Here is a 13,675-nt window from a genome sequence, read left to right as displayed (position 1 = left end):
TGAAAGCTAACTTGAGTGGCAGCAGTGTAAAGCCTTTTATTTGCTGTGCTTGTTTCGCTTGGTTTCCATTTAGATGATAACCAAATTGTATTCTGTCTATTAGTGGATGTGATGGATATTTGTTAATTTGAGAAGCAACATTTTTGAAATCACACTCTCTTTTTTGAGCAGGAATGAATAGTCAAAAACTTTGCTGTAATTCAGATGTTTACCCCTCACTAGTATTTGAGCTACAATGATGCTTACGTTTTTCCCTCTTCCCCAGAGCAGTATAAAATGCATATATCACACGCACCACTTCTAGCAGGTGCTTCAGAATGACCCTTTAAAGCACCTCTGCTACATATGACAGCCCCAATGAATACAATAGTAGGTTCACCTGCATATTACATCAGATTTTTTTTTTCTTCTCAAACTTATTTTTATTGAATCTTGCACCAAAATTGTCACAGCACATGGCAATGCATTGAATCATACATCCCGTATACAGCTGTCATAATGCTACTTCCGTGTACAGAGTATTGCGGTTATTACGGGTCACAGGTCCTCCTAGAAGTCATATACACATTACCAATACATTGCGGGCAACAAATTCGTCTTAAACTAGCCCCACCCATGTACCCTTAACCCACTCCCCTCCCCACACCCTAGCCCTTTTGCCAAGTAATCACTTCTGCACAAGCTTAAGTTGAGCGTACAAGGGAGCCTGGGAATGAACCATCAACTGTGTGGGAACAGAACACAAAAAGAAAAAGAGGAAGAAAAAAAATCTGGTCTCATGTAACTCATTCTAAATATGACCCTGGGTGACTAGAAAGTGGGGAGCGAAGCCTGTGACGCGCTCTATTTACAGTACGCTATTTAGAATTGGAACAGGTGGAGTGCTCTGACCCTCTGGGAGCATGCAGTCATCGGTAGTCCCATGGATAAATACTTCACTAAAGGACCCCATGTATATTCGAAAATTTTAAGTGTCACTCAGTCGTTCCATGGTTAATGCCTTCCAGAGGCGTGCCTGCCATTGCGTCATGGCTGGAGCCTCCTGCTTCTTCCAGGCTGTGAACAGAGCCATTTTGGCTGCACCCAAACAAAGCCACAAGATGGCTTGGTCTGCCGTGGTTTGATACTTAAACCCTGGGTCTCTAAGCCCTAGAAGCACAAATGCCGGAGAGTCTGGGATGGGGTAACCTAAGATATCTTTGATATGAGTGAGAATTTCATTCCAAAAAGGGCGAAGGACCGGACAGTCCCACCATATATGGCGAAAATCCTAGAGAAGGCCGCAACCTCTCCAGCATAGATAGGTCTGTCGTGTTGGGGAAGATGTTTTTGAGTTTGGTGGGGTATAGGTACCAGTCATAGAGAACTTTATAATGGGCCTCTAGTTGCGTCAGGGAATGATTGTGGCATTGTATGTCCCTCCATATTGCTTTCCACTGGGAGTCTGTGATATCATGGCCAAGTATTCTTTCCCAAAATTCAAGATACCGGGGAGGAGGGGATTCATTGTGTCTGCTTTTGTCAAATAGCGTTCTAGAGGTGCGAGTTCCCTCGTCGCTCTTTCTCTAATCTCTGGTTGTAGGGCCCAGTGGCGTAATTGGAGATAGTGAAAGTATTCTGACATGGGCAAGTTGAAATCATGTTGACAATTTTCAAATGTTAGGAAGTCTCAATTGTGGAATAGGTGTGTAAAAGCGAGGCACCCCCCCCCTCCCTCTATGCATCAAAAGGGCCCAGTTCTAGTGCAGGGGGGAATGCTGGGTTGTAATGTATAGGGGTGAATGGGGATGGGAATGTCGTCCACTCAGTCCGGCGCAGCACATCGTCCCATGTGTTAAGAGTCGTATTAGTAGGAGTGCTAATGTTAGCATTTGCCGGATGATCTGGTTTCGGCTTCCAAATAAGGTCCCAGATTACCCTACCGGCTATATCGCCCAGTCCATATGTAACCAGTGTTTGTCCGATTCTCGGTGAGACCAATCGTCTGTGGATTTTCTCAAGAGGTGGAATGGAAGCCGTGGTCTTTTATTTTGCCAGATGAACTTTTTAAGCAGTATGTGTGCTCTGTGTAGGAAATGTTGCTCGAGGCTGATGGGGAGGCTCTGAAACAAGTGCAGAAATTCGGCAGTACCACCATCTTAATTCCGTGGAGTCTACCGATCCAGGACAAATAGAGAGGTGACCAGCGCTTGATGTCAGCCTGTAGTTGGATGAGGAGCGGAGGATAATTGGCAGCAAACAAGGCTGAGACTTTGGGGGTCAATTTAATCCCTAGGTTGGTCAAGTCCTTCTTGGCCCTTTGGAATGGTGTAGATGCCTCTAAGTTTCTCTTTTCAGCTTCTGGCAGCGTTAGATTTAGTAGGAATGATTTAGGGAGGTTAATTTTGAGACCCGCTACCAGCTCAAACCGGGTCAGCTCCGCTTGTACGGCAGTCACGGAGCGCAGGGGATCTGACAATGTCAACAATACGTCGTCAGTGAACAAAGATATCTTATGTTCGTCAGAACCAAAGGGTACCCCTCTAATCACCGGTGATTCCCTAATAGTTTCCCCCAGTGGTTCAATACTTAGCGCAAAGAGGAGTGGGGACTGTGGACAACCCTGTCTCGTTCCCCTCCCCAGCAAGACAGGGTCTGATGCCACCCCGTTAACCAAGATCTTGGCACTCGGGGCTGCGAAGTTAGCTCGTAACATGTTGATGGAAGGTGTCGCAGAATCCAAACCCCTGGAGGATCCGTAAGAGAAAGGCCTAGTCCACCCGGTCGAACGCCTTCTTGGCATCTAACCCCAGGAGGACTGCGGGAATCTATTTCTTATGGGTTTTCTCTATTAAGTGGATCACCGTGCGTACATTGTCGTGTGTTTGTCTGCCCCCAACGAAACCGTATTGGTCTGGGTATGATCCGACATCAATTTGTTCAATCGCGAGGCCAGTATCTTGAAATAGAGTTTAGCATCCAGGTTAAGAAGCACGATGGGGCGGTAAGAACCACACAGCTGGGGGTCCTTCCCGGCCTTAGGGATCACAGTGATTAATGCTTCGCTCATGGTGCGAGTCACCTGGGTAGCGGTCGCTATGTGGTTAAAAAGAAGAGTCAGTTGGGGAATGAGTTCCTTGCTAAAGCTTTTGTAAAATTGCGCAGTCAGACCATCCGGCCCTGGGGCTTTATGCAACTTAAGGATTTTAAGAGCCGCGTGGACCTCCTCCGAAATAGGTTCCCCAAGTTGCTCGTTCTGGGAGCGCGTCACCTATTTCAGGTAAGTTGCTTGAGCGTGTCAGTTGGCTGGGTCAGGAGTATAGAGGGTATCATAGAGGTCTTTGAACAATCGCGCTTTTCCTGGTTCCTCCCTAATCGAGGCGCCTGTGGGATCCTTTATGCTTGCGATATACTCCCTTTCCCTTTTTACTCTCAGTTGTCGTGCCAGATGCGCCCCTATTTTGTTACCCTGAGCATACAGCGTCTGCTGAAGGCGAAGCAGGGTCAATTCCGCCCTATTCAAGTAAATTGCGTACAGCTTCCCTTTCAGGCCTGTGACTTTTCTCTGGAGTGTGAGGGTGGGGTTGGCCTTGTGCTTGCGCTCCGCAGTCTTTAATTCCCCCTCTAGGAGTAACCTCTCGGTCGCCCTCTCTTTATTAAGGGCAGACATAAGGGACAGACATTGTCCCAGGAATAACGGTTTTGAATGTGTCCCAGTTATTTGCCGCGGACGTATCTTGAGGGTTATTCAGTTGGAAGAATTCTCTAATGGAAGTCCTTAGTGCATCACGCAATGTTTTTTCTCGGATTAAGGCATCCGGGAAATACCACTTCTTGGACTAGGGTGCAGTACACGACCACTCCATGGAGACCGCCAGCGGGGCGTGATCAGAAATGACTATGGGGTGTATGGTGGCTTCTCGAACCTGACTATTGAGTGTTTGACTGAGAAATGTGTAATCAAGTCTTGAATAGCTGCGGTGGACATGAGAAAAGAAAGTATAGTCTGTGCCATCCGGGTGTGCTTCTCTCCATGCGTCCCTGAGACCCATCGCCTGCACCTCTTGTTTCAGAGCTTTTGGAAAACTACCCGTTTGGGTTTTTTGAGTGTTGGAACTGTCTGCCCCGAGTGCCAGGTAAGGTTAAAGTCTCCCATAACGATTAAGCCACCTATCGCGAAGCCCCCCAGCAAAAACGGCGTAGAGTGAAGGAATTTCGCCCGATTAGTATTGAGTGGGTATATCGTTGCTATGGTGCACTGTCGTCCCCTCACCATGAGAACCCTCCCTGTCCGTTTTGTAGTCCTCAGGTTGGAATTTGAGAGAGGAATGAAAGAGCAGGGCTACCCCGTTATGTTTTGTAGTGGCGAAGGACTTGTAGATCGATGGGTATGATTTGTGTTTCAATCTATGATCTTTGTACAGTTTGAGGTGGGTCTCCTGGAGGGCCACCAGGTCATAGTGTTGATCTGTGAGGTATTTCCATACCTTGTGATGCTTAAGGGGAGCGTTCATATCTTGTACGTTCCAGGACAATGTGGCAATCACCATATTGAGGATAGCGGTTTAAGTACCTTCACCCGAATGTCTTAGATCACATCCCTTCCCACACTCCTCCCACCCCCCCCCCCTTCCCTGCCCTTCCTCCACCCCTTCGGGTTGCTGCATAATGTGTCCCCTCCACCCTCCTTTTACCTCAGAGCCCTCTGTGTCTTCCCCATCACCAAGGGTAAAGAAAAACAAGAATAAAAACAATGAATTTAAACCATGTCAGTCCCGCTTACCTCCATAGTGTCCGCCCACTACGGTGAAGCGATTAGGACCAAAGTCCGTTGCCAAAAGCTCAGTGATGTAGCTAGTTGTAAAGACAAACACCGACCCCATATGACCAGCTTAAAAATCTCCGATCGGAGCGCATTCAGAAAGATGAGATAAACAGCTACCATTTCACAAACTTCTAGTGTCCAATAATACTGAAATTGCAGAGAGAGTGGAGCATAGTTGTTTCCGTCCATTTCATAGTATGTATGAACCTCTACTCTCCCAAGCCATAACAATGCAGTTCTTTCGATCCAGTCTGCCGTCTCTCATGTCAGACTCTAGCCTTTCCTCAATTTTGATCAGTAGTATCTTGGGTCTTCTTTGGTCTGGGGAGTAGACGGGGTCGCCAAGCGCTTGATTCGCCCCCGCCAGCCATGTCGATGCTTGGTATTCTCCCCGTGATTGTGAACAGGCAGTGGGATCCACAAGACTCTACACTTCTCTGTTTTTTAATTCAAAACTAAGACCAAACAGGTATGTCCATCAGTAGTGGATGTTGTCTTGTCGTAGCTTGTTTGTAATGGGCCGAAATTGCTGACGTCATGCCAAGGTTGCCAGGGTGATATCCTGGAACAACTCACATGCGTATCCCTGAAATTTCACCACATCCCTCTTCCTGGCCGCCTGGAGTATCGCTTCCTTAGTTTGAAGGAGTGTAGTTTGGCGAGGATGTCCCTTGGTCGGCGTTTCTCCCCTTGTAGGAGCCTCCCCACTCTATGGACTCTCTCCATTTTCACCTTCACTGTCGGTGCTCCCAGTATTTCCGAGATCAGGCCCGTTATAAAGGCCTCGAGGTCCTGGCCTTCTGCTCCTTCTGCCAGATTGCGGATCCGTATATTGTTTTGCAGAGAGCGGTTTTTCAGGTCCTCTTGTTTCAGTTGCGTTGCTGTGAGCTGAGTCTGGAGATCCCTCGTAGGGGTTGAGATGTGTTCTGTTCTCCGTTCTGCATTTCTAGTCTCCGCATCCAGCACTCTCGTGCCCACCGAGTCGATATCTTGCTGTAGGGAGGCGAGTCTGCCACTTGGATCCGCCTTCAAAGCATCCAGTGATTGGGACCAGTCTGCCTTCAGTTCATCCCTCATCTCCTGCTTGAATGCTCTCAGAAAGGTGAGTAGGTAGTCCTTTGAGAGCGCCATTCCGCCCTCCTTGTGCGCTCTGTTGTGGTTCCGTATTGGGGGTAGGCGCAAAGTAGGTAGACACCCTGTTGCTCTGGGGTTGTTTTTTAGGTGACATAGAGGTGTAGTCGGCGTGAGCCAGGGAATGTCCCAAGCTCTGGACTCCTGAGTCGCAGAGACTGGAGGAACCGTTGCCCTCTCTCCAGTGCTACCCTCTGCAGCCAGTCAGGACGTGGGGGCAAATCACTGGCCAGGGTTCCTGCTCTATCCTCGATTCTCCACACGTCGTATTTCTCCCCCTCCGCACCTACAGGCATTCTTGCATTGGGTGGCTGCCTCAGTCCTCAAGTGTGCCTGTCGCTGTTGTGGATCGCTACAGAAACTGCTGACTAGGTCTCCTTTCCCTTGTTAAGCTGTGCATTGCAATGCGCTCCAATGGTGTGCGCACTGTGGAGAGCGGGAGGCACCCCTCCGTTAGCGCAGATACGCCGCCGTGTAAGGGGGCCCAGTGTCCACACGAGGCATGCCGTCTGCCACAGGCGCCATGTTGAGGTCCGGCACCGCTGGGTCTACTGCATCCCAGGGGGGTAGTGTTGAAGTTCTGCCCGGGCGGTGAGGGAACCTCATCCGGAGAGCGCTACTTGCTGCAGTGCCTGCCGCTTCTGTCAGTTGGCTGCCTCCTCCCCGCCGAGCCTCCGCCTGCCTCAACTATCCGCTCTGTACCTCTGGGAAATGGTGGCCGCCGCGACTTCAGCCCCGCGCTGCAGCCACTCACCAGGCCGCCGCAGTTGGGGGATCCCATCAGGTTTCCGAGCACGGTCCGCGTCTAATTGGTGTGCCTCGCCGCTGGACCCATGAACCCCGCTCTCCACCTCCGGAACAGCACCGCCGACAGCCACGAGCGAAACCCCAGCGGGAACAGCAGCCTCTCACTCGGGCCTCAATCACTTGCCATTCGGTGATCCAATCGCCGTCCCCACTTCATTCCAGGTACATTTCCGCACTTTTGGTAGCTGTAGCGCGATGGTGTCAGTAATTAATTCTGTTTTGGCAACAGAGCCGTTATGGCTCACGTCCACATGGCCATCTTGGTTGGCCATGCCCCCCGTCAGATTATGTTTAAGGACCCTCTGTGTACTAGTGGCCCGTGGGATCGAGGGTACTATATTTTGCTGCTGCTGTACATTGTATGTGCTTGTTATTATTGGACTGTTATATTGGATTTAGATGATGCATTATTGCAGAGACTAATGTATATGTTGCTAGTTTTCAAACACTCAAGAAAGGAAACAAAAGATTATTACCTTAAACATGAGATTTCTTTCAACCAGGTCAGAAAGCCTAGTGGCTCTTTGAAACTCTTTTGGTACTCCCAGCGTTCTGCTCTTATATGGCAAGGGCTAGTGCTAGATTATTTTATCTCGGTAGCAAGCACTGCAATGGTGTTCTAGAGTCAATAAGGAAGTCTGCCTATTTTGTGCTTCCTGAATAGGTCAAGATGACTCTGTTGTATGATTGGATACATTTTGCTCCCAGTTAAAAAGGCACCAGGTATCTTTGTGAGAGAAAAATAACCTTTTAGAACGACAAGATAGCTCTAGGAAAAGAGAGCGCCCCCCTCTCCCCCGTGAAAGCCGCCTCTCTCCTGTCCTGTTAGGCAAGAAGTGGGCTTCTAGAATTTCTCTTGCCTAACCATCTATATTGGCCTACATGCCAGTGTTTGGGACTTGTGAATATATGCTTGGCTGTGCACAAGACCTCTTCATTCAGAGAATTCTTCAGTGAGTACCATCTTAATTTTTAATGAGTAACAGAGGCTTGATGTGAGTGAGGCGAGCAGGATAGGGTTGCTTGATTCAGATGTGCCACTTTACTTTATATCCTTTGGGCTGTCTATTACAACAAGCTGGGTGGGTCATCCCCAAAGTACAGATAGCACGTTTGAAACCAGGGAAATGGTTAGAGCAGTATACGTAGGTCAAGACCCTCGTGGTAATGTGTTCATAGGGTCTGCTTGAATGGTATGCAAATGGGCTGCTTTATAAACTCCTGGGAAATTTAGGGAATTTGCATGTGGAGCTCTGCTATGTTTGCACAAAGCCCTGTGCATCTCCACTAGGAAGATGTTCAGCATGATGTATGCCCTCTTGTTTATTCAGCATATAGAAGTGGCCACATGCTGAGGAACATCAAGTAGATTGACTGCTTAAATAGGTTTTGCAATTCTCATCTGTACTGCTCTAGCTAACCCCATTGTAGTGGTCAGATTGATTATCCCTTTGTTTACAGTTCTGGTGCTCTTCTGGTTGTTCCTGTCTTGAATCCAGAAATAGAATTATTAACAGCTAGAAAATCGGCTATAGTTTTCCCAGCTGCCATTTAACATTCGTATGAAAAGGAAAAGGCCTGCTCTTTCTTTCCCTTTGATGTAGCTTTCCCAGTACCCTGGAGTTTAGGTAACAGTACCTATTTGAAATCACTCTGCTATCTACGATCTGCTGCTGGCTTCCTGTGCATGGAGACCTCAGCCATATGTGTTTTAAGAAACCAGACACATACTTGAGCCAGCTGGGTCCATGCTGCATACTGCCAGAGATGGACATATGCCGAGCCATCTTTTACTGCCTTTGGTCTCAGTGACTGAAAGTAGAACTTTTCAACTTGCATGCCTAGGTCGCAAGCTGTAGTGTCTTTACACACTCCTGTTCCTACATTGCTGTTGAATGTTAAAAGTCTTTGTGCAACTTAAAGAAGAGACAGACTGCCCCTTTATGAGTAATTGGGCATAAAAGTAACTATGTTTTACTGCACTCTTGGGTTCTTCTAGCATATGAAATATTGTATCTAGTATAGTGCAAATACTATCTAGCCATTCAGATATTCAGATTGTTGTGCGCCATTCATATGTTATTAGTGTACGATTCTCTAGAGTCTAAGCCCACAGTACCCTCCAGGCGTGAGCCTTGATTGCTTACTGTCACAACACCCTTGAACTCGAAGCTTAAAGAAGTTTGCCGCATTTCAGTAAGCTGTCAGTGGTATTTGGCTCTTAGAGTTCCTAGGACACCAAGTGTTACAATCATTACCCTGGTGTCCCCGAGTTCTCTAGGAAATGTAGGTGTTATAGAACTGGCCTGACCGATAGAGAGCTAAATGGAAGGCAAACAGATTTGTAGACGTCCTGTCGAGCTTCCCCGCTGTTTCTGAGTGCTCGTCCTAATCTCCCATGGGACTGCTCTTCGTAAGGGACTTAAGCTTTAGGGAGGGATTGGTTATCATGCACTACCTCTGTGTCCCTCACGATCATGGGTCTGCTATTCAATTTACAAGTTGCTTGTTTAGTATTCTAATTATTATACATTTCTTAGCATCTCTTGTGGCAGCAGCTCCTCATCTCCTGTGGTCACCCTTCAAGACAGGCAGGGGAAACCTTGTCCAATGGTATTATTATCCAGAGACTAAGGCTTATTGTACCATCGTCCTTGTCTCTCAGACTCCACCAGGACTGCTTGACCCACATATGTAATAGGGGTAACACCCAAGAACCCCGCTCCCCCTGCGCACACATTCTAACTTAAAAAAGACTCCTAAGAGCTGAAACAATCTTTCACATTGGTAACATTGAAACAATCTTTCACATTGGTAACATTGTAAAAAATCACTGCACATCTGTGCAAAATATATTAGTCTTTGTAGTAAAACATTGTTTATATACATCATAGCCTTAGTAATTCGTCTTGCATTGTCCCCATAGTGTTTAACCAGTGGCACCCCTTCACTTTCTTTTTCTGCTTGAGCATTATTATGTTGCTCCCTGAGTTTTAAATATACCATACATTTCAATGTATTCCTTACGTTCTAAATACATTCTTATGCCTATAGTAGTACTTTTTGTCTAACTGTTCCATTAAGAAGTTGTCAGCATTCTTACCTCAAGCGAAAACATTAATATGTGCATTACACAAATATACACAGTTTAAAATGATGTATGTTCTCCTTTTCAATTAATTATTCGGTGCCTAAATCACATAACCTTTTCCTCCTGTAAATGCCACTTGTACTCACCTATGGAAGGAATTCAGTGCTCCTGATTTACAAAACTAGATTCTGTATGACATTTGTTGTGAAGATGCTATTGGCCTGTGGATTTCCACCAGCTCTTCAAAAATTCTGCGGTCTGAAAAACACCTAGGCATTACAGGTGTTCTGAGAACATATATGCAGCACCCAGAATTGCTGATGCTGTTAGTATCTGTAATTCCAGCAAACCGCAATACTGTGGTATTCGGAGTGCGACCCCAACGGCGTCGACAATTCAGACATTAAAAATTACTTTGGAAATGGGAATTGCCACACCAAATTAAAGTTGTAATATCCCATTATTGGCAGTTCCTTAGCAGGAATTGTAATTAACTTTTAGCTGGTAAAATGTCTATGGAAGGAGGTCGGGGGTGGGGGAGGAGGGGGATAGACTAGCAAGTAATTAAGGCAATAAAGGGTGTTCCCAAGAATTTATTTTGGAAGTAGTCCATGTAAATGTTATGAACATCTACAGATTTCTCATCTTGTGAATGTTCAAAACACTGGAAATGTCCTGCATTTGGACACCTAAATCAGGACAGCCGTGGTATGGTTGAGAATGTGGGACGGTGCACCAGATTTACCCAGTTTCGCCAAGAGGGGCTTTTCATGGTAAATAATTTTCAGTGGAAACCAACGAGTAGCAATAAGGGCATTTGTTACTTAATCGACTCTACTAATAGGATTAGAAAGCAGACCAGTTTGAAAAACATGTTCCTCTTGAAATACATACATGAGTGGAGGCTCTATGTCCTTCGAGGAAAAACTAAAGGCAACTGAACATTGTTTTTAGGGGATGATTGTTAATCACCATATCAATCAATCTAGTGACTTTTAAAGCGCTACTACTGACTCGCGAGGGTCTCAAGGCCCTGGAAAAGGGAGGGGGATTGGATGGGGGTTAAAAGGGGTGGGCTGCTGATTCGTCGAAGGCACTGTGGCTCAGTCAAAGAGCTAGATATTAAGGTCCTTCCTGAATTGTGGCAGTGACCGTGATAGCCTGAGGTGGAGAGGCAGGGTGTGCCAGCGCTTTGCTGCGAGGTAGGAGAAGGATCTTCCTCCAGCCGTGGTCTAGCGGATACATGGGACGGTGGCCAAGGCTAGATGGGCTGACTGGAGGTCTATGGTGGGTGCGTGGAATGAGAGGCGGTGGTTAAAGAACGCTTCGTGCAGGGCTTTGCAGGCGTGTGTGAGGAGATTGATGGCAATTCTTTTGTTGACTGGGAGCCAGTGGAGGTCTCAAGTGTCTGGTGATGTGGCTGTGGTGGCGGTTGTTGAGGACGAGTCTGGAGGAGGCATTCTGAATGTTCTGCAGTTTCTTGAGGGGTTTCTGGATGATGCCGGAGTGGAGTACGTTGCCGTAGTAGAGTCTGATGCTGAGTGCGTGGTTGACTGTCTTTCTGGACTCTTTGGGGATCCACCTGAAGATCGTTCGGTGCAGGCATAGCGTGTGGCAGCAGGATGATGAGATCTCATGCATGGTCTGTGGGTGTGGGGGGTATCCAAGATCTGCGGGCTACCCGGAGTTGTACCAGACAGAGGGGGTCGAGCCCAAAATGAGGACTTCAATCTTCTCCGAGTTAAGCTTGAGGCAGCTATCCTTTATCCAAGTAGGGACAGCCTTCATCCCATCGTGGAAGTTGTTCTTGGTGACTGTTGGTTCATTGGTGAAGTAGAGGATCAGCTGGGTGTCGTCTGCGTAGGAGACGATGTTGAGTCCATGGTTCCTGATGATGGCTGTGAGTGCGCCATGTAGATGTTGAAGAGAGTGGGTATCGTGGATGAAGCCTGAGGCACTCTGCAGCTGATCTCTGTGGTTTCAGAGTGGAACAGAGGTAGTCTGACTCTCATTGTTCGACTGGCAAGGAGCAGATCCATTCCAGGGCTTTGTCATGGATGCCGGCATCATGGAGTCTTGTGCATAGGGTACGGTGGGAGACAGTGTCAAAGGTGACCAAGAGGTCCAGGAAGATGAGGGCTGCACTTTCGCCTCAGTCTAGGAAGGTACGAACGTCGTCTGTGGCGGCGAGGAGGGGGCTCTCAGTGCTGTGGGTGCTTCAGAAGGCGGATTGGGATATCTAAACCTATTAGTATACAGTAAAACTAAATTGACAGTGTGACGGAGTTGTCCTGGTGTAGCCCAACTGAAAAAGTCTGAATTGGCAAGCACTTTTAAAATGCTAAATTGTTCAGAATTAATAAAACACAACCTGCACCAATAATGAATTGCTACTTGTTTTAATCTTTTTTCCTTTTATTATATCTCAAAATAGATCACAAATAGATTGGCAGTGTGTAATATGGACTGGGATCGTTTAAAGGCAAAGGACTTGCTGGCTTTATTTAACTCTTTCAAGCCCAAGGGAGGTGTTGTATTTTCTGTAAAGGTAAGAGTAATTTTTTATTCATGTGTAATTCGGCCAAAGGTCTTTTAATTCAGAAATATAGCTTTGTGCTACGAATGACTGTGATTTAGGTGATTGAAAGCAGTGATCCCTTCCCTTCATGTTTTCTGTTAAATATTAATGACGCCTTTGTTCAATAAGGGATGTTCATAGTTTGTTTAACAACATTATATCAGCAAATTAAATTGCTGGTCCTGAAGAGTCTGAAAAGCGAATCAGAACGTATACTCTCCTTTGAGAGTCTTTCCCCCAACCTTCTGGGCGACTTATTTAAATTTACCATACATTTGCACTCCCATCTTCACTTTGTCGTACCTTTACTTCACCACCAGTCTATAACCTTGAAGTGTACGAATTAAACTTTTATCTTTTTCACTTAATTGTACCCTTTGTTTGTTATTTTACCCTACTCGTATTCCTAATGTTTCCTAAATCTACTTTCTAATGTAATTATATCTGTTATAATTTAATTATATACATTTTCCTTAATATCCCTCGCCTTACTCCTAAATTGTATTTTTTGCCTTGAATGAATTACGATAAGTATCATTATTAATAATTTACCATATTCCACCAGTAATTTTAACCATTCGAAAATTAAACGATTCCAACTCTAATCCTTTTTATCTGTTTACCTATACAAAAAGACTATATTGTTGTTAGTCATCACGCTAAACCTAACCTACAATGAATTCAAATTAAATCAAATAAGTCAATGTGAATAAACTTTTATTGCCTTAAATTCTTACTCTGAATTAAATTTTGAACTTGTGTATATTAAATTATAATATTTTTAAATATTATTTCAACCTGAATGTGAACTCTAATATTGTATTTTATTTTTCAATACCTTATTGAAATTTTCAATAAGAATACACGCATCGAAGATGAATATCCTCACTTTCTGAAAAGAAATGACCAGTCCCATTCCTCTATTATCCCTCGCATCCATCCCCTTTTTTCCTCTGGACCATTTTCTGTCCTTGCTTTCTCCCTTGCCTCTTGTTCAAAGACCCTGTATCCTTTCTGCAATTACCAGGATGGAGCCACATATAAACCTTGTACCAGATTAGCAATTTAGTGTTGTGAAAACATTTATCCCCATCTCATAATTTTGTATATGTCCAATAAATTAGGAACAGGCAGCATTTTGGGACAAGTCAGTTCAGTGGAGTTGTGTCTTTGTAAGCCACCAACTTCCCCATATTTTCAGAAATAATGGTCTTAATTCTGAACATCACGGGCTAACTTTTTGACTTACTGTAAGGGTCAACAT

The 13,675-nt window shown here is 45.7% G+C and overlaps 1 protein-coding gene across 3 annotated transcripts in view; it reads left to right on the top strand.

Annotated features, from left to right (window-relative positions):
* The window catches only part of ESF1 (ESF1 nucleolar pre-rRNA processing protein), a 387,155-nt gene that overhangs the window by 59,134 nt on the left and 314,346 nt on the right, over positions 1-13,675 (top strand). For all 3 annotated transcript variants that reach the window (XM_085612700.1, XM_085612701.1, XM_085612699.1), the window contains exon 4: positions 12,268-12,381. In XM_085612700.1, coding sequence (XP_085468826.1) covers positions 12,268-12,381 — 114 coding nt within the window. The remainder of the gene's footprint in view (positions 1-12,267; positions 12,382-13,675) is intronic.

The sequence above is a fragment of the Triturus cristatus genome, chromosome 6 (assembly GCF_964204655.1).
Source record: "Triturus cristatus chromosome 6, aTriCri1.1, whole genome shotgun sequence".
Taxonomy (NCBI): Eukaryota; Metazoa; Chordata; class Amphibia; order Caudata; family Salamandridae; genus Triturus; species Triturus cristatus.
The sequence above is the reverse complement of the archived record's forward strand: the minus strand, read 5'-3'. Positions and strand labels throughout refer to the sequence as shown.